Source organism: Mirounga angustirostris, unplaced genomic scaffold, assembly GCF_029215605.1.
Source record: "Mirounga angustirostris isolate CCGP_5_RB_7025 unplaced genomic scaffold, mMirAng1.0.hap1 SCAF_1, whole genome shotgun sequence".
Classification (NCBI taxonomy): Eukaryota; Metazoa; Chordata; class Mammalia; order Carnivora; family Phocidae; genus Mirounga; species Mirounga angustirostris.
In genome coordinates, this window is record NW_026991709.1 from 66077776 (window position 1) to 66102626 (window position 24851).

At 38.1% G+C, this 24851-nt stretch overlaps 1 protein-coding gene across 2 annotated transcripts in view; it reads left to right on the forward strand.

The window, feature by feature from the left end:
• The window catches only part of SLC15A2 (solute carrier family 15 member 2), a 33285-nt gene that overhangs the window by 3238 nt on the left and 5196 nt on the right, over positions 1-24851 (forward strand). Inside the window, exons 4-19 of one of the 2 annotated variants that reach the window (XM_045863648.2) lie at positions 4618-4710; positions 5814-5913; positions 8185-8275; positions 8564-8641; positions 13609-13691; positions 14135-14221; positions 14393-14482; positions 14575-14619; positions 15992-16024; positions 16928-17016; positions 18252-18333; positions 18891-19025; positions 20179-20343; positions 20511-20557; positions 22096-22206; positions 22674-22770. In XM_045863648.2, the coding sequence (XP_045719604.1) occupies positions 4618-4710; positions 5814-5913; positions 8185-8275; positions 8564-8641; positions 13609-13691; positions 14135-14221; positions 14393-14482; positions 14575-14619; positions 15992-16024; positions 16928-17016; positions 18252-18333; positions 18891-19025; positions 20179-20343; positions 20511-20557; positions 22096-22206; positions 22674-22770 (1426 nt within the window). The remainder of the gene's footprint in view (positions 1-4617; positions 4711-5813; positions 5914-8184; positions 8276-8563; positions 8642-13608; positions 13692-14134; positions 14222-14392; positions 14483-14574; positions 14620-15991; positions 16025-16927; positions 17017-18251; positions 18334-18890; positions 19026-20178; positions 20344-20510; positions 20558-22095; positions 22207-22673; positions 22771-24851) is intronic. The other variant, XM_045863649.2, reaches the window with a different exon arrangement.

The following is a 24851-nucleotide window of genomic DNA, read 5'->3' on the forward strand; positions in this document are numbered from 1 at the left end:
ACAAATAAGCATCTCTCTAAAACTGACAACACAGAAAGACTATTTCTCTTCATTATCAGTTTTTCCAATTTTTTACATCCTTTCCAGTCAGGAATTGTTATTTTTATTTTCCTAAATCTAATTTTAATCTTCCATTCTGTAGTTTAAGACCAACTCTTGTTCTGATCTTAGAGACAATAAAGATTGCTACCCACCAGAAAATTTATAATTTTAGAGACCTCAATGTAGTTATTTCATATACTGTTCATCTCTTCTCTGGTTGAATCATCCTTTAGCATATTCTTATGAGTCCCTCTTCTCAGCTGTTTTACTGTTTCTTTTCTCTAATCTCTGTGGTTTCCTTCTTAAGAATCTAATACCTATTTTCATGAGTTAGACTGATGGTCTGTTCAGTTCCGTATCTTTTAAGTCTCTGAAAATAGCACCAAGAGACATTTATGGGGTAATGTTTTAGTTGTCTCCTATAACATTATCCTCACAGGTTAGATATGGATCTTGGCTATTCATCACCAAGTTATTTCCATAGTCTTGTCATCTATGGATTTATTTTAATTAGTATTTCTCAAAGTGCATTTTGTTGAAATTGGTTGATAGGATACAATGAGTGTAATATAGGAAGATAAAGTTCTCATGGTCAAATAAGTTTGGAAAATGCTAGGCTGAACAAAGTTAAAAAGATTTCTTTATTGCATGACTTCTTATAGCCTTTAACATGGTAATAAACACTGTACACTCTCCAAGAGAAGGTTATGGTATATAGTGATTGCCAAACTTATTTAAGCATGAAATATTGTTTCAGGATATTTTGTGGATGTGGTGTTCCAGGGAATCCTCTTTAGTAAATATTGGTTTATATCTCACTTGGTATATATATATATTTTCATTGTTCTAAGGTGTTTTTTTTTAATATTTATTTATTTGACAGATAGAGACATAGTGAGAGAGGGAACACAAGCAGGGGGAGTGGGAGAGGGAGAAGCAGGCTTCCCACTGAGCAGGGAGCCTGACATGGGGCTCAATCCCCGGGACCTGGGACCATGACCTGAGCTGAAGGCAGACACTTAACAACTGAGCCACCCAGGTGCCCCATTGTTCTAAAGTGTTTAATCAGCATTAAATATATAGCTACAACCATAGCATGGTAGTAAACACAGATTCTTGACTTGAGAGAAGGTTGGTGGGAAGGTGTCTAAGATTTATGTTTGCTACTTATGTAGTATTGGTCACCAAGTCCATCCAGATAGGAGGTTGGCATTATACGCAGAAAAGAAAGTATAAGCCATGGTCTTTATTCAGTAAATAAATTTTTATAGAATAAGAGACTCTCATACATGACATAGTACATTCTTTTATTTTTAAAATGACTTCCTCCAAAATTGAAGCATGGATATGGCTTCTCGTGATGTCTATAAACATCTACTGAGAGGCTTAACTGCATGCTAGAACGCTATTTTTTATGTCAAGTTGCTTTTACAGAGAGCCAAACATTTTTAGTCATAGTCCCTAGTGTGGTGTTTATACCCTGTGACCCATGCCTATCAGTTCAGGCTTACAACCACTCTCTTAAATGTGTTTATTGCCAAATATGCTTTTGGATATCATCTCTACACTTCTATTTTCTCTTTCTCTGAGTAGGTCTAGAGCATGTCCTTTCCATCTCCTATCCTTTTTGTCTCATCGGAGCTGACCTTCTTCATGCTAGGTCTCTTTCTCTGCCATCACTGCACATACTTCTCAGTTTCTAAGCTCTAATTAACAGTGGCTCTGGTAGTGAAATAAAACCTAAAACTTCTTCCTCTTTTCTACATTAACCTGTCTATAATAAAACTAAAGGAACACTAACACTGGTTAGACATAGAAATTCTAGACCTAACCCTAATACTAATTAATTAGAATGTCACTTTACTTATTTTTTTTCTTTTTGAGAGAGAGAGAGAGCAAGAGTGAGCATGTGAGCGGGGGGGTGGAGGGGTGGGCAGAGGGAGAAGGAGAGAGAGAATCCCTAAGCAGGCTCCATGTTCAGCGTGGACCTAGCACAGGGATCGATCCCACAACTCTGAAATCACAACCTGAGCCAAAATCAAGAGTCAGACATTCAGCCGACCTGGCCACCCAGGCACTCCAAGAATGTCACTTAGGAATGTTCTTTGACGTCTCTGGATTTCACCTTACTCATTTGCAGATGGAAGATCAGTCAAGTCTGTCCAGAAAAGTTCTGTTTCCTATGGTTAGGATTTCAGTGGCCTCCTTTCAAATGCAGAGTGTCCAAATCTATCTTGACTTCTTTCTCTTTCTGTTAAAGTTTCCTGCCATTAGCTTCCTCTCTTATATTTTTCATATCCTAGACTAATTCCCTGAGCCTTTCACCTAAAAGTTTGCTTATTTTCTTTCTAAACCATTTATACTTTCCGCATCCATTTAGTCCAACAATCTGATATTGCTCTGATCTCCCTACACAGACTCTATTACTCCAGCTCACACTCCTTTTGTTTTTTCTCTCTAATGATCTAGCAGAGATCATCTCTTTTGGGTTCATGATAGCTGGCCTTTTTTCAATCCCTTTTTATTCCCATTCTATTTATTCTTTTTATTCCAACAAAGAAAACTTTTCTTTAGAAGATGTTACAAGGCCTTTTGGGAAAGCCTGCCCCCTCCCTCTGATGTTAATTGCTTTGGGCAATTAATGCCCTGGATTAGTCACCCAACCTCTTATATCCTACTTGCCATTATAAACCCCCTAAGGTCCCTTCCCTGGACAGCCAACCTAGAGAGATTAGGCATTTAGGATGAAAAATCCACAACCTGAGATTGCTGGCATCTCCAGCCTCTCTCTGATACCTTCATTTCATTCTTTATATTCCAGCATATAACACTTTAAAATCACAGGTGTAAACCATATAATTTCCAAGGTTCCTTCTAGTACTAACATTCTACTTATATATAAAGAGAATGCTGGTATAGTAATGCACATAAGGAATATATTGCATGTGTGGTAGTGTGCCATATTTCAGTGTGTAAATCTCTACATATGTTCTTCCTCGAATTCCTCACTGTTCTACTTCCTATTTGCCTTCAGATTTCTTGGGAAAAATAATACAAGAAATCCCAACCAACTGCGTGATCTTTATCACTGGGCAGTCTATTCATAGTTCCCGACTCCTTTCTTACCCTTGGTAACTTGAACATGGGATAACTGTGGTGAGGATTACAATTAACCCAAGTGTTCAAGTGACCAGGCTGAAACTGACAGCCCTTTATCTTTCTGTATATCCCAGTGGTTGGGTTTAGAGAAAGTTCTTTGTGTTAGCCATCCCTTTTTCCTGTTTACCTGGAGTTTTTTCTTGACCCCTATTGATTTCTAGAGCCAAAGACATTCCTTGATAAAAACATCACAGGTCAAAGTATCCTGTTGTCCTGGTTCTCCTAGTTTAAAAAAAACACTTGCTACAAATCCATCCTGTGGATGCTCTGTGTCTGTGTGGGGTGAGTGAGGGGAAAGGACAGGTCACATATGAGAAAGGAGCTTGAAGGGAACGTCCTTTACCTCTAACACCACAGGGTAAAGAGTTCATTCACCGTTACTATTTCTATGTACATTTCTCAGGAAGGTCTTTCCTCTTCCACCCCTTCCTCCTCCTACTCCATTTATCCTAGTACTGAGAACAGTATGAACTCTGAGGCTATTACTCAAGCCTCTCAATTCTGTTTATTTTTTTTAATTTTTATTTAAATTTTAGTTAGTTAACATACAGTGCAGTATTGGTTTCAGGAATAGAATTCAGTGATTCATCACTTACATACAACACCCAGTGCTCATCACAAAAAGTGCTCTTTTCAATACTCATCACCCATCTAGCCCATCCCTCACCCACCTCCCTCATCAACCCTCAGTTTGTTCTCTATCATTAAGAGTCTCTTATGGTTTGTTTTCCTCTCTCCTTTTCCCCCCTCCCATATGTTCATCTGTTTTATTTCTTAAATTCCACACATGAGTGAAATCATATGGTATTTGTCTTTCTTTGACTGACTTATTTCACTTAGCGTAATACACTCTAGCTCCATCCACATCGTTGCAAATGGCAAGATTTCATTCTTTTTGATGGCTGAGTAATAGTCCATTATATATACACACCACATCTTTTTCCATTCATCAGTTGATGGACATTTGGGCTCTCTCCATAATTTGGCTATTGTTGATAGTGCTGCTATAAACATCGGGATGCATGTACCCCTTTGAATCTGTACTTTTGTATCTTTTGGGTAAATACCTAGTAGTGCAATTTCTGAATCATAGGATAGTTCTATTTTTAAGTCTTTGAGGAATGTCCATACTGTTCTCCTGAGTGGCTGCACCAATTTGCATTCCCACCAACAGTGTAAGAGGGTTCCCACATCCTTGCCAACACCTGTTGTTTCTTGTGTTGTTAATTTTAGCCATTCCGACAGGTGTGAGGTAGTATCTCATTGTGGTTTTGATTTGTATTTCCCTGATGATGAGTGATGTTGACCAGACACTCATTTCATGTGTCTGGATGTCTTCTTTGGAAAAGTATCTACTCATGTCTTCTGCCCATTTCTTAATTGTTTATAGACTGACTGATTTAACTCTCTCAACAGGACAATCATCTATCTCTCCTTGGTGTATGTGCTTGGCCATGTGGTCAAGTCCTTGGGTGCCTTACCAATAATAGGGGGACAAATGGTACACACGTGAGTAAAATCATGGAATAAATTAAACCACTGTTCTTCCATTAGACAGGTAAATGTCTCACACATTCGTTACAGGTGATTTTCTGTTTTCTTACCAGAGATGTCCCTTTATTTTCAACCTATTGTTTTATTACCAAAGTGGTTGGGAAAAAAAGTATTTTTTGACCAGTTGAACTCTTTCCTAATTTATCTGTCCTCATTTGTTTTTATTAAGTACTTGGAGACTTGTAGAATGCCTAGCTAGTATCTTTTTCATAAAAACTCATCATATGCTTGAAGATAATTATTAAAACCTCATGTCCCCCATATTTCCTCACCTATTCACCTACCCATGCATCTGTACTTCGCTAGGATTAAAAAATGTGCATAATATTTCCTTATAACACATTGTAGAAGTCCTGTTCAAAGCTTGAATTATTTCCATTTATGTGTAGTTCCAGATATTCCAGTTACTCTGTTCCTCTTTACTTAAGCTATTGATGTTTATTGTGCCAGAAGCATTTGATACATTCTGATAGTTGATTCGGTAAGTAGAGAGGATTACAGTTGTTCAAGAAGTAGATCATTTATATTCATGTTTATAATGTGGCTACACATGTATTTATCCAATGAGTTAAGAATTTTAAATTTTAATAAATATTAGATGCCTCCTTTTCAGTGTCCCATCAAAAATTAGTGACAATTCTTCTTTTAATTACAATGAATTTTACCATTTTGTTCTGTGGTTAGTTAGGGTATGTGGGATAGGTGTTTGTAAGGTCCTTCTACTGGTGTATCCCTTAAATTAAGACAAGATTGAGAACCAGTGATTTAACTTTGGAGTTCCTTCAGTATCTGCTTGTATCTATTGCACACAAAGGGTAAATGGACCATCAGGGACAAAACCTTCCCAAGCAAAGTATACTTTCTGGCAGAGGCCAGAAAGTCATTAAGTTTGTAAGTGTCCCTGAGTCTCTCTGAGGAGTGAAGGAAGATGGAAACGTGAAGAAATGTGAAGGGGGTCTTTGTCCTTGTGCACATTTTTCTCTCCTGTATATCTATATCCAATTTCTGCAGTTGTGTTTCATATCAATATGGTTAGTATCCTTGCCTCTCCATTTCAGAGTCCTATCATTGGTTGGCCTGAGTCTAATAGCTTTGGGGACAGGAGGTATCAAGCCCTGCGTGGCAGCTTTTGGTGGAGACCAGTTTGAAGAAAAACATGTAAGAATCGTGTTATTTCTGTGATTTCAAGAATGTAGAGCAGGCATTAAAAATGTACCTGCCAGGTAGCTGTTTGCCAAGATTGAAGTAATCCACAGGTCAGGAGTTCTATTCAGTGCTGGGTACTGGTTATTAATAGAGGGAAACATTGGAAGATGTTCAGAAGAAAGTGACCAGCGTGGTGAATGGCCTAAGACACATCTTATGAAGAAAGGTTGAAGGAATTGAAGAATTCAGCCTGTATAAGATAAGAATTAAAGAAAATATTATAGCTGTCAATAGATATTGGAAGGATGTCAGTAATTAAACCAGAACTAGGAGTGAAAGCTATAAGAAGGTTTTTTGCTCAATGGAAGGAAAAACTTCAAATAGAGTTTGAAGTAGTGAGTTTACCCTTTCTTGAGGTATTTCAGAAGAAACTTGGTAGGTACTTCAGGGATGGGAGATGATGAACAGTATAGAGCTGATTTAAGCATCTCTGGCTGAGATCCTGTGAAAGGGAAAATGATTGTTCAGAATAAAACAGAATGAGATTTTATAGATGAACTTGTGTGGATGATCATTCCTCTTTCCTAAATACTTTCCACTATTAATGGGGGAGAGGGGACCCAGTATGAATAAGCTAAAAATGGGCCTGTATGAGGAGACTGTGACACATAGGCAAGGAAAAGAGTCTATTCTTTTTTTTTTTATTATGTTATGTTTATCACCATACATTACATCATTAGTTTTTGATGTAGTGTTCCATGATTCATTGTTTGTGTATAACACCCAGTGCTCCATTCAATACGTGCCCTCTTTAATACCCATCACCAGGCTAACCAATCCCCCCCCGCCCCCCCAGAACCCTCAGTTTGTTTCTCAGAGTCCATAGTCTCTCATGGTTCGTCTCCCCCTCCAATTTCCCCCCCTTAATTTTTTCCCTTCCTGCTATCTTCTTTTTTTTTTTTTAAACATATAAAGTATTATTTGTTTCAGGGGTACAGGTCTGTGATTCAACAGTCTTACACAATTCACAGCGTTCACCATAGCACATACCCTCCCCAATGTCTATCACCCAGCCACCCCATCGCTCCCACCCCCCACTACTCCAGCAACCCTCAGTTTGTTTCCTGAGATTAAGAATTCAGAGTCTATTCTTAAGTAGGCAACATTTCTGGTTTCCTCTCTTTTGCTCTCAGTTTTCTTTTTTGCCTGTCTTCACGTATTATTCCCTAATCTGTAGCTATTTCTCATGTTTCTGGTTTTTCTCTCTCTGTTCTTTCTCTGTGTCCTGCTTCTTGTGTTTCTCCTACCTTCAGACCATCTGAATTATTATTTTATATTCTTTATCTGTCTGGGGTACCATAGATCATAATTGCTTGCTGACTTTGGAGAAATACCGACCTTTGGCAGCCTTTGGGATTCTATGCACAATGAACTGTACAAATAGGTGAGTGGAATAGGTTGAAAAGGGGACCAGAGGAGGAAGCAAACACACTGTGAATAGTAAATAAGGAAGAACAGATTATTCTATTGTGTCAGGAAAAGACCTGTGGTGCCAGAATGAGACATAATGAATAAAACATTAGCAACTTTATCTTGAAGTCGCTTCATTTGGTAACTGCTCCACAAAGACATTTCAGTAATAAGACAAACCCACCTCCAAGTTTCCACCAACAACTTCTAAGCTCACGGATTTCATTTTATACTCTTTGGTAGACTTCCTGTAAGCATTAGGTGAACTACCTTGCTTAATCAACAGTTTAATCCACTGTCCTGTGTTCTAGTGCTATTCCTAGCACACATTCCACAATATCTATTATTTAACTCAATCATTCACTTAATTAATTCAGTCAATAAACATGTGTTGAGTCTATAATATATGTCAGGTGCTATGCTAGGTAGTAGGGATTACAGAAATGAGTAAGATATGATTTCTGCTCTAAAGGAACTCTCAGCCTCCTGAAAGAAAGAGACATTTAATGCAAAGAAATTAATATTAGAATAGACATGTATAGGGCACAAGTGGCATAGTGTATAGGATGATCATTTTTGCCTAGGAGGGGTATAAGAGTGTTAAAGATGCTGGTATTGGGATTTGAGAGATGGGTAAATGTTTGGGTTATGTGTTAAAATATCTAACCTGATTTTCAGATAGCATGGCGGCAATATCTGAATCTGTTTCTGTGTATGTACCTCCAGCCTAGTCTGAACATAGGGTGGATTTGGAGCTGGGAGGCCCATTGCACTGATGATTTGTCCTGGTTTGGTTTTTTGTTTTGTTTTCAGGCAGAGGAACGGACTAGATACTTCTCTGTCTTCTACCTCTCCATCAATGCAGGGAGCCTGATTTCTACATTTATCACACCCATGCTGAGAGGTTAGGATCTTTTCTGAGGGGACTTGTATAAGGTTTTCCTCTGGCCAGTCAAAAATCTTTTCAAGGCTTCCTGATGTCCATCCTCTCCTTTTACAAGGGTTTAAAAATCAGATAATTTTTTAAAATCTTGATTTGTCTGACCCTAAAGAAGGATTATGGATTAGGTGATAGGAGGAAAGAGGATGGCTGTCTATGATCTTATAAACCTGAGCTTGCAGAATAGAGCCTCAAACATCAAAGACTCAAGATTCAGGGTTACTTTTTTTTTTTTTTTTTTTTTTTTTTTAGGAGATGTGCAGTGTTTTGGGGAAGACTGCTATGCATTGGCTTTTGGAGTTCCAGGATTACTTATGGTGATAGCTCTTGGTGAGTGCACTGGGACAGGGGAAATTAATAACCACTGATGCCTGCTGATGAGAAACATCATCTAAGCCATTTAATTCAATCCTCACACTAACCCTATTAGGTAAGTGTTATTGTAGGAATTTTCTCTAGACAGTGGAGATAAATTAACTGAATGAAGTCAGAAACGGAAGGAAGGAAGGAAGGAAGGAAGGAAGGAAGGAAGGAAGGAAGGAAGGAAAAGAAGAGAAAAGAAAAGCGAAAAGAAAAAAAAAGAGAAAAGAAAACATACCCAAGGTTACACAACTAAGAACTTTCCTAGAGAGCTTTTAAAAAGACTGATCCCTCTGCCCCATATGGGAGCAATTAAGTCAGTATCTCTGCAGGATGGGGCCGAGGTATCTATAATTTTTTAAATACTTAGGTGATTCTAATGTGTTGTCAAGGCTGAGATCCACTGCTCTACACTAAAATATGTAAGGAAGCAAAGAAGATAATTAATCCTTTCTCTCAAACTAGCTTATTTCATCTGAGAGTTATTTATCTGGTAATTGGAAAACATTTTTAATTCTTTTTTTTAAAGATTTTTAAAAATTTATTTATCTGTCAGAGAGAGAGAGAAAGAGCACAAGCAGGGAGAGCAGCAGGCAGAGGGAGAAGCAGGCTCCCTGCTGAGCAAGGAGCCTGATGCAGGACTCTATCCCAGGACCCTAGGATCATGACCCAAGCCAAAGGCCGACACTTAACTGACTAAGCCACCCAGGTGTCCCTTAATTCTTTTAAAGTAGCTTCTAGGTTTAGCTGTTTCTGCCCTGCTCTTCAGTGCTCCCAAGGAGTTTTCTCTTAAAGAGAATAAGGGGAGTTGGATAAGCAGGTGGAAACCAATGTAGCTTAGATCAAGTGCATTCTGTTTACCACTGACAACCCAGTAAAGGAAGAGGAAAGAGGTTGTGTGCATTGTTTAGTTTACACAGTCTAAGGGGAAACTTGGACGTAATTGTTCCTAATCATTGACCTGGAAACCTGTTCTCACTCTGAACCTTTGGGTTCCACCCCCCTGGAAGATATCCAGTCCAAACACATAAAGAGCTCAATAGAGGAAGAAAGAGCCCAGAGACTCAAAGTCCAGTCCTGATTATTTTCTATCAGGAGGGGGTTAATAGTAACAGTCAGATTCTAATTCCAATTCCAAGTTAGTTTATGTGTTATTCCAGGAAAGCTGTGATAATACATTCCCTGCTTCCTTCTTCCATTGAAGCCAAACATTTTCCCAAATATTGTCCTGGTTTTCTACTTATTAGTGCCGTGTCTCCTCTGGATCATGGCACAATAATATTAACATATTGTAGTAATTATGAAGATCAAAAGAGGTGCTGTAAGTGAAATGTTTTATAAACTATGAAATGTTAAATAAGTGTTAGTTGCCATTATTAGTCAGCAGCTTCAGTTTTCTGTGTACCAATAAATAACAATTCTCTGGCCTTTCACAATAATTTAATTTAATTTAATTTCATCTATATTTTTCATTCATTGATTCAACACACATTTATTTAATGAACTTTCATGTGTCAAATCCTGTGCTAGCTATTGGGGTCACACTGGTGAATTAGAGAGCCACAGAGTTTATGCTTTCAAAAACTTACATAGTCCAGCAGGAAAAAGGCAACAGACACAGTAAAAAAGAATTTGTAATATAGTATGATCAGTGCCACAACTGGGGAAGTACAGAGAAAGCTATGGGAGCACACAGAGGGGATGTCTGACTAAAACACGAAGATCAGAAAAGGTTTGCCTAAAGAAGTGGTATCTAAGGTGAGACCTAAAGGATTAGCAGCAATTAATCCAAGAAGACAGGATATCTATAAGATAAGAAAGTGAGACATAATAGTGACATATCTGAAGGCCTTAAGGGAATTCAGATTGCCCCAGGTATAAAGGAGAAAGATAAAGAGGAGAAACTGACAGAAATCACGGAATGAAGGACCTTTTAAGTCATTAAGGAATTAGAATTTTATCTGGAGTAGGGAGCTACAAAAGGATTCTGAATAGGAGTGATTGTTAGATTTTTATTTTTCATTGGTGTCTCTGACTATAACGTAGAGAAAGAATGGATTAAGGGTGAGGCAAGGATATTATTTATCTTGATTACTGAATTTTTGGCATTCTTTAAAATTTTTGTGCTCAGGGTGAATGCCTCACTCAGCTCAGACTAGTCTCAGCCCTGGTAGAATTGACAAAACTTGATATGTGATTGGATATGTGAAGTGATGGAGAAAATAAGTCAACATTGAAGGTAGGGTTCTGACTTGAGCAACTAGGTAGATAGTGGGATCATCATCCTAATGAATTTAGTTTGGGACATGTTACATATTAGATGTCCTTGAAACATCTAATTGGAGTTATCGAACATTTATCTGGAAATACAGGTTTCGAGCTCAGAAGAAATGTTTGGGCTGTAGATAAAGATCTGGAGCTATTAGTGTATGGATAGCAATTAAGCCATGAAAATAGATGAAATAACTAAGAGATAATTAAGAGTAAAAAAGAGGGCTAGAATAGAACCCTGAGGAATACCAGCATTAAAAAGATAGGTAAAGAGGGGGGGACCTGGGTGGCTCAGTCAGTTAAGCATCCAACTCTTGATCTTAGCTCAGGTTTTGATCTCAGGGTCATAAGTTCAAGCCCCATGTTGGGTTCCACGCTGGACATGGAGCCTACTAAAAAGAAAAGATAGGCGAAGAGAAGCCCACAAATGAGACTAAGAAGGAATGGCCAAATTGGTAGGAGTTCTAAGGGAATTGTTCAGAGTAACAAATGTTACTGAGTAGGAAAGTGAGATCAGGGAGAAAAATGTCCATTGAATAGAGCAACAAGAAAGTCATTGATGTGGTAAATGTCAGTTATGGTAGATTGGTGAAGATTCAAGACTGATTAGAATAGAGTAGGAAGTGAATAAGAGGTAAGAAAGGGAAAATGATGTGTATAGCTGAATGTGACATGGAGTCAAGAGAGGATGGTAGGCATGCTTGAATATTATTAGGAAGACTCCAGTAGAGAAAGAGGTTGATGGTGCAAGAAAAAGACAGTATAATCAGTATGAAAATGCACATGGCAGAATTACCTTTGTACAGAGGAGGAACATTACCTTCAACTAACTGGAGGGAGGAGAGGATAGGTGTGGATACAGGAGTTAATAGATTTGGTGGCAGGAAGTTGAGACAATTTCCACTCGAGGGCTTCTGTTTTCTTTGTGAAGTAGGGGGCAATATCCTCTACAGCAAGGAAGAACTAGTGGGGAAACTTAAGATTCCCACTCCTCTTCTTTAGTTAAGTGGCCTTTGACATTTAAGTGTGATTTTATCCAGTTTATCACCTGCCCTTCCTTTTATCACTTCCACTGTCCCCTCCACTATTGAGATTTCCAGATCATTCTTAATTTCAGGAGCAATCTATTTCCCCTCCAAAATCTTCCTCTTGTCTAGATACCTTTTTTATCTGCCCACTTGTCTCCCAGGATTAGCACCCTTTCTCTTAACTATTTTTTTCTGTTAACAATAAGAAGGCTGTGGTAGGTAAAGGGTGCTATTTGGAGAAGCTTTGGAGAAACTGAGAAGATGAATAAAGAAATAGCGGTAAAGTGAGTATGAGAGGACTAGAGAATTTAGAAAGTTAAGGTAAGGAAAAGTAAGGAGATTCAGGCATTCTGGTGTGTAAAGGTACTGAAAAGTCCTACTGGTCACTGACAAAGACATCTTTGGTAGAAGACCTACTAGAGGGACAGCTTGCTGGAGTTGGGAAATCCATTAAGGAGGGAAGTACATCCGGGATTGTACCAAGATAGTCTTCCTGCTGATTTTAGTTAATAAACTTGAAAACAATAATATTTATTATTTCATAATTCTAAAAATAATATCATCTAACGCTGGTAATTTGGAAAAGAGAAAAATTAGAAAATAAAATTCATTTATAATTAGCTGTGGAGATGTGGTTAAAGAATATGAGGTAAGGAAAAGAGAATGAACTCAAGTACAATAATGGTACAGAATAGAATTTTTTGTAGGAATGATGAATAGTGGTTAGAATGTAGAATACCTAATGGAAAATAATGAAACATAAAGTGGGAAGCAGTAGATTGAGGTGAGCTCCACAGGGCCACATCTTTTTTATCATTAGTCCCGGTAGTGTTTAGCACAGTGTTTAATGCAAGAATGAGTGAATGAGATGCTTTATGGTGGTTAAGAGCATAGATTTTTGAGTCAGACAGACCTCAGCTCAAAAATGCAATTTCTGGCATTTTCTAGCTGTGTAATCTGCACAAATTGCTTAATTTCTTTTATCTTCAATGTCCTCAATAAAACGCAGAGAGTAGTACCTATTTTTTCAGGTGAAATCAGTTAATGTATATAAAATGCTTAACACTTTACATATAATAATAAACCTTCAAAGATGGTTAATGATAATAATAATCATCAGGATAATATGAATTTGGGAAGGCCTTTCATGCCAGGAGTTTGGGCTTTTTAGGTAGGTCCTGGAAAGAAGGTTTTAATTTGGCATCAGATAAGAGAAGGAAGATAACAGGGATTGAGAAACTAGTTGCTAGACATTTTAATAATCCAGGGCAGAGGTCATGAGGTCCTAAACACGAATTACAGTAATAGTAAAGCAAAAGAAAGGCAGATGGGAACTACATTGAAGAAAGTCTCAATGAAAAGTTGGTAAAATATCAGATGTAAAGGTGGGGAAAGAAGAGAGTTCCATTTCTGTGATGGAGGAAAGTCTCAACGGATTACTTCCCTAACAACTGACCATTTTATTCTTCTCTTGGCTCCCATAATTTGTGTAATTCCAAAAGTCAGGAAGCTTAAATCAGTCCCCTCCCTTTAAAAGATTTGCCAGTCTCTCCTACACTTCAGCAGCCTGTCCTTAGTGCTGACATACTGAATGTGCTGAAGGAGAAGCTAAGAACCTTGTTTTTGTATCACCTGCAGTTGTGTTTGCAATGGGAAGCAAAATATACAGAAAACCACCTCCTGAAGGAAACATAGTGACTCAAGTTGCCAAATGTATCTGGGTAAGTCTGAATTATTTACCTGCCTTTTTCAATCAATGGGAAAGAGATGCTATGCTGAGTTTAAAGGCCTTCAAACATGGGTATTCATTTTTCCCAATGACCGCTGTTCTTCATCTGTACCTTTTGGCAAACTGAGATTAATCCATCTTCCTCTGTGCCTCTACTCAACCATTAAGTAAAATAATAATAATAATAATAATAATAATAATAATAATAATGTAACCATTTTTTTAAATTGGCAGAAATCTTCTGAAATGTGTATGTTATATATGTTGCCAACAGGATGTAGGGATAGACAAAATTATATCTGAAATATTCTGAAATTCAGTGTCTGATGAAATCAAAGGGTTGGAGTAAGTCAAAGTATGTGTGTCTGAGGGAAGGGATAATGAATTAGAATGGTTTCTTTTTGTCTCTCCTCTGATATCTATGCTCTGCCCTAGTTTGCTATTTCCAACCGTTTCAACAACCGCTCTGGGGACATTCCAAAGCGACAACACTGGCTGGATTGGGCAGCTGAGAAATACCCTGTAAGTTGGAACTGCAGAAATATCTTATACCTCCATGGAAATTTTCCTAAGTCCAAACTGATTCCCTCTTGGTGCATTTGACTCTTCTCTTACTGTTCTGGCACATTTCTGCTCTAAGCAAGAAAACCAAGTTTAGCAATTCAGCCTGTTCCTTCTTCCCCTTTCTTGCAGAAGCAGCTCATTATGGACGTGAAGGCACTGACCAGGGTACTGTTCCTTTATATCCCATTGCCCATGTTCTGGGCTCTTTTGGATCAGCAGGTAAGAACAGTTATTTTGAAGGCTACCCCTTTTTCCAACCCCTTTCCTCTCACAGGAAAGAGATTTCTCATAATCGCGTTTGTCTGCCCTAGGGCTCACGATGGACTTTGCAAGCCACCAGGATGAATGGGAATTTGGTGAGAAAAGATTTTCCAGAGAAATCTATTCTTTTATTCATAATAAATAAATTTCCTTTTTTAAGGAAAAACGATTTGTGTTTTTTGCCTGAAAACTGACTTAAGATCAGAAGAGAGGTGTCTTCAACATGAAGGTACTGAGTAGGCAAAATTTTAAAAAGCTACTCTAGAAATAAAAAACAGAATCTTATCTTTAGAAATCAGAAATATCAGGATGGAAAGGTTTCAGTGTGTACAGGGAAGTATTGAGAAGATAGTAAATGAAGTGATCCAGACGTGGGATAGAGATTGTTTGCTCCCCTCAGCCTTTCTGGGGCACAGGGCTCGGGATGGACTGCTGCTAGCTACCACACATGTAGCTCCGTCTCCAGGCAGGGAGCATGTGGAGGACCTCGAAGTGCAATATTTTTTTTTTAAAGATTTTATTTATTTATTTGAGAGAGACAGAATGAGAGAGAGCAAGCACATGAGAGGGGGGAGGGTCAGAGGGAGAAGCAGACTCCCTGCCGAGCAGGGAGCCTGATGCGGGACTCATCCAGGGACTCCAGGATCATGACCTGAGCCGAAGGCAGTCGCTTAACCAACTGAGCCACCCAGGCGCCCCCCCCCCTTTTTTAAAAGATTTTATGAAGTGCAATATTTTGTGCATGGATAAGGAACGGGAAAGTTGCAAACATTATTTTCTGTTTTTCTAATCTCCATTCTTTGGCAAATGCAAAGTTTCATCTCTGCTCTCAATTGTTCTACTTAGATTATTGTATTGTTTTTCTACTATCTCAGTGGTGAAGAAGGCAGGGTGGAATGATGCCAGGATTTCATTAACCAGCCCATTTGGAGGCTGTCAAATATAAGTTTACTTTTCCCCTTTCTCTTGTTGCCTAGGATTTACTATGGTTGTTCTCTTGTTGACCCTCTGGAGAACAACTCTGGAAACACTATGTGTTAGTGGAAGTCTTCACCCTAACCATGATGTCTTGTGCTACACATTACCACCTACGACTGCAGTGACTGAAATTAACAAAAACACACTGACCCTATTCTCTTGCAAGAAAAAAAATATTCTCCCTTAGGCCTACCTGCCTTCAGCAAACATAGCCTGAAGCCATTCCCAGTCTGTTTCCCCAAATACCCTTAAAAGCACAATGTGGCCCTGAACCAAAGACCTTGTGGATTTTATCTTTTGTGTCTCACCTGCTAATTAGCAATTTTTTTTTTTTTTAAAGAGCGAGAGCACAAGCGGTGGGGAGGGGCAGAGGGAGAAGGAGAGAGAGAATCTCAAGCAGGCTCCACACTCATCACAGAAATTAGCAGTATTTTTTATCTAAGCTTGTCTTTAGCCACTGTATAAATGTAATTTGTTATAATGTTTCAGGGTTTTTTTGTGCTTCAGCCTGACCAGATGCAGGTAGGAGATTTCTCTATACTCATGGGGATTTATGGCTTTCCTCATCTATACTTCTATCTGAAATATTAGGATTACCAACCATAATTGGACATTTGTTTCCTTGTATGCTGAGGAGGGTTAAAGATAGGGATGAAAATATTCTCCTTGAGCCCCACACTTCTCTTTCACACCCACTTTTATTTATTTTTTTTAAGATTTTATTTATTTATTCATGAGAGAGAGAGAGAGGCAGAGGGAGAAGCAGGCTCCCAAGGAGCAGGGAGCCCAATGCGGGACTCGATCCCAGGACCCTGAGATCATGACCTGAGCTGAAGGCAGACGCTTAACCATCTGAGCCACCCAGGCGCCCTCACACCCACTTTTAAATAAGCAGCTCCTGCCCAACTCCAAGGAGGGTGAATTTTGAGCTCACAGGAAAAGTATAAGCATTGGATTTTTTTTCCATGTTAAGGTAGTATCTTGGAAATATTGTCCAAGAAAGTGTAAGGCTTTGTTGTGTGAGTAATGAAGTCAGAATCTCAGTTTATTGGTGACTCCCAGTTCTTTTTTTAACCCTTGTTTAATCCCCAATTCTTCCTTCTCTCCTTTTCTCCATGACATTTTCCCTTTGGCTGTGGAACAGGAGAAGATAAGTGAAAATGAGGGGGAAGAACTCCTAACTGATAGACAGAAAAATGGGTTCAGAATGAAACTGATTCTGTAGGATATTTAGAAGCTGAGGTGCTGTGCAGGGGAAATTAGAGTCCTGGGTGTAAAGGGACTGAGAGATGTGGAATCATTCTGTACTTAGTATGATGAAAGTATGTTTGACTGTTAGAGTGCACACAAGTACATGAGAGCACATGCTTACACTCAAGATAGAAGAACACTTTGTAACTAATCCTTTTTACCATGGTATTACAGGTACTAAATCCCCTTCTGGTTCTTATCTTCATCCCATTGTTTGATCTTGTCATTTATCGTCTGGTTTCCAAATGTGGAATTAACTTCTCGTAAGTGCTCACTATGCCTTTGTTCCTCAGACTGACTTAATATTTGCTCAGCTTGATAAAGATTCAATGTCAGCACTTTCTACTTTGTATTATTTGTTTTGGTGCATCATTTTTCTGCTTCTATGTATCCAAGATAAACTAAATGCCTATTGGTACTGGAGGATGGGAATTAGATCTAACTAATTCTCATTATAGAGAGTCCACGCCATTCCTGCAGACTTAAAACTGTGTGATGTTGAAGGGGTAGATCTAAGTTTCACGGAAAGTCAAAAGTATGTGAGAATAGTCTCCTAAATCAACTTGCTGCTTTGTTCCTAAATGTTGCCTCTTTAAAGTCTAAATCCTATGATGACAGTTAATCCCCTTAAATCTTTTATTGTCCATATGCAACAAAGTGGTGACCTGGTAAGAGCAGAAATAGGTTGTCCCTAATTACTGTTTTTCTCCCATTCTAAATAGAAGCACCAGGTGTTGTATGGAACTGTTGACTCACCATATTGTACACCTGAAACTAATATTACACTATGTTAATTAACTGGAATATAAATAAAAACTTAAAGAAAAAGAAGTGTTATTCTTTGTAAATTTGACAGAGGAGGGTTTCAAGTCTCCTCTATTCCTGATTTAATAGCAATTTCTTTTTGATGGCCACATTACGATATTCAAATGGCCTTTTGTCATTTTACTCATTAGCTGAGCAGATATTACTGAGCTCAGCACCAATGCCATGCAAATATAACAGCACAAACAAGTGCTGAAAGAGTTCACTGTTTAGTAAGGGAGGTAGAACACATGCAAGTATAATTATTACCCACCGTGAAATATGTTAAGTGCAGCAAGAAGGGAAGCAAAGTGCCAGGGAATTATAGAGAAAGAAGAGAGTCCTTCTTGCTGCCAGAGTCAAGAAAGACTTATGGAGGAGAAGAAAATGGGATAATAATGTATAGTGCATGGCATATGGTAAATGTCCAATAAATCTGGCTGCATTACTATTATTTTTTGGTATGATGATATAATGAATAGAAAGACCATCAAAAACAGAAGTTGAGGTGGGAAAATGTGGTGAATTAACAGAGAACTGTTCAGTATGATGAGTAGAGGAAGAAAGCTGTGTGAAGGGGAGAAGTAGCTGGGATCAAATCAGGAAAGGTCTTTAATGGTAGGCTTAGAGGGTTTCAATTTTAGCCTTTACAGTCTAAAGTTTCCATATAATTGTCTCTCCCTTTCCTCTGCAGATCGCTTAGGAAAATGGCTGTTGGTATGATCCTAGCAAGCCTGGCATTTGCAGTTGCTGCAGCTGTAGAGATAAAAATTAATGTGAGTTCAATAAATCTTAAGATCCATGAGGGCAAGACCATATCTTTGTTCACTCTTCTGCCTTGTTCAATCCTGATTGCCTGGGATCTAGCACAGAACCTGTTTTGAGGAAGATGCATCATAACTATCTGTGGTAAATGAGTAAATACGGGGTAGAACAGCAATGCAAAATGAGGCCCACCTCCCACCTAAGTGATTCAGAGTGTATTGTCAAGGAATTCCCAAACACTAATATCTAAGCTATCTTGTTATCTCTTTGGGAGGACAGGCTTTTGAATATTTGGCAGATCGTATAGCCATTGGGGAATGACGTATGAGATCACAACTGAGTCAAAAAGCATGGAGTTTTGTCATGTAGCATCAGTGCTTGCTGCACTGAGCTGGTGTTTCCCTCTGCAAACTACCTTCAGAGTTTTCTAAGCCAAATGCCCTTGAGAGGGAGAAAACTGTGTCCTCCTGACTAGATGGACTAGGATGTCAGAGGTAGGACTGAGATATGTGTTCTCACGGTATAGGAAGGTTTGTTGGTAATTCTGACATGTGTTCTCTGTCCTAAGAGAATGACCTCACTGCAGCCCGGTCCCCAAGAGATTTTCCTGAAAGCCTTGAATCTGGCAGATGATGAGGTGAAGGTGACAGTACTGGGAGATGAAAACAATACTCTGTTGGAAGAGTCTATCAGATCCTTTCAGGTGAGATATGGACTTGAATAATTTAGAAACACATTCAGATTATGCGACAAGGTGACAGCATAATATAGTGGTTAGAAGCACACACATGTAGAGTCAAAGTGTCCCCAGTCCAATTCCTGGTTCTGCCATTCCCTAGCTATAAGACCCTGAACAAGTTATTTTATCTCTAAATCTCAGTTTCAGCAACTGTAAAATGGCAATAATTTTTATGCCATGAGCTGTTGTAAGGATAAGTATTATATGTAAAGCACTTAGCATAGTGTCAGGGACATTGTAAGGTCTCAGTAGGTTGTAATTTGTATTGTTATTTCAAACTGCCCCCTAATATCACATCCTCTGGAAGGATTTGGCTTGCATATTTTCACTACTATTATTTACATATTCTGAAATATTTGTACTTTTTAAAGATTTATTTATTTATTTGAGAGAGAGAGAGCATGAGCGGGAGGGGCGGAGGGAGAGGGAGAGAGAATCTCAAGCAGACTCCATGCCGAGTGCAGACCCTGATGCGGGGCTCGATCTCACAACTCTGAGATCACAACCTGAGCTGAAACCAAGAGTCAGATGCTTAACCAATTGCACCACCCAGGTGCCCCTGAAATACTTATTTTAAAATATTATTTTTAACAATAAAAGTAATGTACATCTATTGTGGAAAATTGGAGAGTGTATGGAAAGACATAAAAACCACCTATAATTCCATCACCCAGAGATGATCAGTTAGCATATTGATATACACAAATAAGCTAATTTCTAAAAAGTAGTCAAACTCTATATGCTGTATTGAACTTTTTTTTCTTAACATTAATCATGTCATAAGCATTCTTCTGTGTCCTTAGATAATTTGAGAACATGATTTTAATGGACATATGATATTCCATTTTATGGATATATCATAGTTTATTGAAGCATTTTCTTATAGGTATTTAAGTTTTTATTATTACTATACATAATGCTATAAAGAACATCCTTACTCATAAATCCTTATGCATGCCTCTAATTACTCTCGTATGGTGCATTCCTAAAAATAGAATTGCTAGGTTAAAGGGCACAGTCGAAAGTATCTGATGAGCTCACCCACCCTGGGATTCTATGAGACAGTGATGCCTATGATAGGGTAGAACGTGAATGTGACAGTTTCTTCATTCTACAGAAGATGCCACGCTATGCCCAGCTCCACCTAAAGACAAAAAGCCAGGATTTCCACTTCTACCTAAATTATCACAATCTGTCTGTCTATACTAAGCATTCTATGGAGGAGAAGAACTGGTACAGTCTGATAATTCTAGAAGATGGAAAAAACATTTCCAGCATGATGGTAAGTTGAGGAGTAGCCTTAGGGTCCAAATTGTTATCTGAGTTTGACCAGCTCATCAATACCTTACCAAAGATATGCCTGATGATCAGATTTTCTGATTATCAGATTTTCTGATTATCAGTTCCTTGTTGTCAGCTGTAACTGATTTTTACTTTCCTCCATTATAGGTGAAGGATGAAGAAAACAAAACAACCAATGGGATGACAGCCGTAAGGTTTGGTTGTCAAGGAGACCCAAGGCCATTCTGTTTTGAATCTTGGTCTCTTCTGATCTGTGACGCTTCAGATAAAGCAGCCTCACATTCTACTTGTCTTATACATGGATTCTCTCTTCTAGAATATCAAGGGCATTGGTGTCAGAGGCATTTTCCAGAAAAATTAAGGGCATATAGGCTTGCTTTCCCACGTGTATTAAAAAGATGCCCCTGTATGTGTATACGCTCCCTGTGCTCTGATGCACACATCCCTTTCTGTTGAATTTTATTCACTTATTTTGCTCTCAGGAGAATAATTGAGTACTTCCGTCTCTGTGACCACTAGAGAAAAATTTAGAAGTGAGCAGATAATCCTCCCTTCATGGTTGGTAGTTGAATATCTCTTATTATTACTGTGTTTTTAAAGTATAGTTTTATGATAAACCTGTAGAGACACCATGGTGTAGTAAAGGTAACACCTTTGGAGTCAAAAACTTGGTTTTGAATCCAGATAAGGCTGAAAGTCATGTCAGACGGCTAAAGAAAGTTACAGAGATGGAGCACCCAAGAGGTCACCTGCTCTCTGTAGCAGAAAATCAGGCATGAAATAGAGAGGTGCACGTGCCTATGGCTATCAAGATTAGGTGGTTGCTGTTGAGACTAGCACTTTAGAGGACAACTTCTAAGGAAATGTCTGAACTTTGCTGAAGGGTGGAACAGTCATAATAATTTGCTTTTGAATATGCTTTAGAAAAAGTAAACAGTTCAAAATAAGTAAGACAATAGTGAGGATAGGACTTCCCTGGGGGAGAGAGCCAGAAGAACCACGGGAGCTCCCAGAAGGGGTAAAAGGAAATTTCTAGATCAGTGCAGTATTATCTAAAGTGCAGGAATCAACATTAGGGGTTCTAGAGGAAACTGCCCTTCTCACCTTGTGGGCCAGAGATTAGTACAAAAGCTATCAAAATACTAAAACCCATACTGAGGAAACAGTTTAGGAATCCAGGTTCAGGACACTTTAAAAGATCATTCTGGAAGTGTCCAGGATTGTCTGCAGATTCCAAAATTATAACTCAACCTACTATGGGCTGGGAGTCTGAGTTTTGTATAAGTCAAATCAGACTTTTTATAAAAGGATACAGTATCAGTTTACATAAATTCTAGTATATATATTTATACATATACATAATTATTTTTTTTAGTGAAGTCTCAACTGATGAATCCCACCATTATAAAAGGGAAAGAAATTGGATGCACCTAGGCTGGATTAGTGAGGAGACTCAGACTGCCATGGGTGATCATGATAGTGTCCATCCTGGCTAGAGATGACATGAGGGTGTGACAGATGGAAAACTAAAACCTCAGGAAAGATAAAGTTAAGGATAACTAAGACTACTGATTATTTCTTACATGTGAGTTAATTTATTCATCCACTTAACAATATATAACATGGACCTTTTGTGTGCCAAAAACTGTTCTAGGCACTGGGGATATAGTGGTAAACAGGTGTCCCTGTTTGTGAAGGTTTGTCTGATGTGTAACAATGTCTCTACCCTTAGGTTTGTTAATACTTTACATAAAGAAGTCAACATCTCCCTGGGTACAGATATCTCCCTCAGTGTTGGTGAAGACTATGGTGTGTCTGCTTACACAACTGTACATAGTGGAGAGTAAGAGCATTACCCTTGTGGACGCTTTACTTTTATCAACAACTGCTTTTTAAATGGTTTCTTTGCATATAGGTGAGGGGATTAGCTATATCTCAGCTAATTTTGAGTATACTCAGGTTCACTCTTTAACACTGTTCCACTAATTCAGAAGACTTGGAGGAGAAGAATTCATAAGAATTAAATGAAAAGACTTAGGGCCCGAGATCCACAAAAGAAGATGGTTTGTGCCTTCTTTATTTAGATGTAAGATTTAAAAAAATACCTGATAGGCAATGAAGAGCTCAGATCAGTGACAGAAAAACCTGGTATAAAAATAATTCACTCCTGGAGACTTCTCTTCAAAGAGAAATGGTGGCTTTTCTGCTTGACTCACCCTGAGTAGAGAGATGAGATCAGTCTTTCCCCTGGAGATGGGAGTGCTTTTCTAGGCTGTGGTGTTTATTCTAACCAAAATTGTCCTGTTCCAGATACCCTGTGGTGCATTGTAGAACAGAAGATAAGGACTTTTCACTGAATATAGGTCTACTAGACCCTGGTACAGCTTATCTGTTTGTTATTATTAATGTAAGTAGCTCATGGCCACCCCTACTCTCTCCTTCCATATAACTGTATCTATATTTATATCTATATATCTATATCTGGATCTGAATTTATCCTGCGATCACATACTTATTTCTAGTGTAAAGTGATAGGTTCTATCATGACTTTAGAAAGCCTACTAAGGTCTCTAGAAGGTATGTTAAAAGAGATAACATTGGCAGCAGGCATATAATAGAAATATAGAATGATATAATATGTGGCCCTTTATGTCTGGATTCTTTCATTTGGCATATTTTTCAAGGTTCATTCATGTTGAGGCATGTATCAGTGCTTCATTCCTTGTTACTACCAAATAATATTCTATTGTATAGATGTAACACATTTTATTTGTCAATTCATCAGTTAATGGACATTTGGGTTGTTTTTACCTTTTCACTATTATAAATAATGTTGTTATGAACATCATGTACAACTTTTTGTGTGGCCATATATTTTCACCTCTCTTGGGTATATATCTAGGAGTGGAATTGCTGGGTCACATGGTAGTTCTATGTTTAAGCATTTGAGGAACCACTAGGAGAATTCCATCTTACATTCCCACCAATAGTGTATGAGGGTTGCAATTTTTTCACATCTTCACCAATACTTGTTTTTCTGTTTTGTTTTTGTTTTTTTTATAGCTATCCTAGTAGGTGTGAAATTGTAGTTCATTGTAGTTTTGATATGTATTTTCATAATGGTTACTGATGTTGAGCATCTTTTCATGTGCTTATTGGCCATTTGCATACCTGCTTTGGACAAATGTCTATTCAGATCCTTTGCTAAATTTCTAATTGGGTTCTTTATTATTGAGTTGTAAGCATTCTTTATTTATTTTAGATATGTCTGTTATCAAATATATGATTTAAAAATATTTCCCTGTTCAATAGGTTATTTTTTGAACTTTCTTGATGTTGTCCATTGAAGCACTAATGTTTTTAATTTTTATGATGTTCACTTTATCTATTTTTCTTTGGTTGCTTGTGCTTTTGATGTCATATCTAAGAAACCATTGCCTAATCCAAGGTCATGAGGATTTGTGCCTATGTTTTCTTCTAAGAGCTTTAGTTTAAGCTCTTATATTTAGGTCTTTAATCCATTTTGAGTTAATTTTTGCATATGGTGTGAATTAGGGGGTTAACTTTATTCTTTTATATGTGAATATTCAGTTGTCCCAGCACAATTTGTTGAAAAGACTGTTCTTCTCCCATTAAATGGCCTTGGTACTCTTGTAAGAAATCAGTTGACCATGTGAGGGTTTAATTCTAGATTCTCAGTTCTATTCCATTGATCTATATGTCTGTTCTTGTGCCAGTACCACACTATCTTGATTGTTGTTACTTTGTAGAAAATTTCAAAATCAGGAAGTATAGGTCCTTCAACTTTATTCTTCATTTTCAAGATTGGTTTGGCTACTCTGGACCCCAGGGATTTCCATATAAATTTTTGGATCAGCTTAGAATCAGAAGCCAGCTGGGTTTTGATAGGGATTGCATTTAATCTGTAGGTGATTTTGAGGAATATTGCTATCTTAACAATATTAAGTCTTCTGATCAATGAACATGAGATCTCTTTCCATTTATTTAGGTTTTTTTAACATCAAATTTTTTTCAACAATGTAGTTATTAGAGTATAGGTTTTACATTTAAATTTGTTTAAATTTGTTTGTAAGCATTTTATTTTTTATGATACTATTGGGGTTTTTTGGTTGTTTTTGTTTTAGAGAGGGAGAGAGAGAGAGCATAGGGAGGGGTGGGGGGGCAGAGGGAGAGAGAGAGAGAAAGAATCTTAAACAGGCTCCATGCCCAGCCCAGTGCAGAGCTGGACATGGGGCTGGATCTCACAACCCTGAGATCATGACCTGAGCTGAAATCGAGAGTTGGACACAACCAGCTGAGCCACCCAGGTGTCCCATGATACTGCTGTTAATGGAATAATTTTTCTAATTTCAATTTCAGATTGTTCATTGCAAGTGTGTAGAAAAACCAATTGATTTTGTATGTTGATCTTGTATCCTGTAATCTTACTGAATTCATTTATTAGTTCTAATAGTTTTTTTAGTGGAT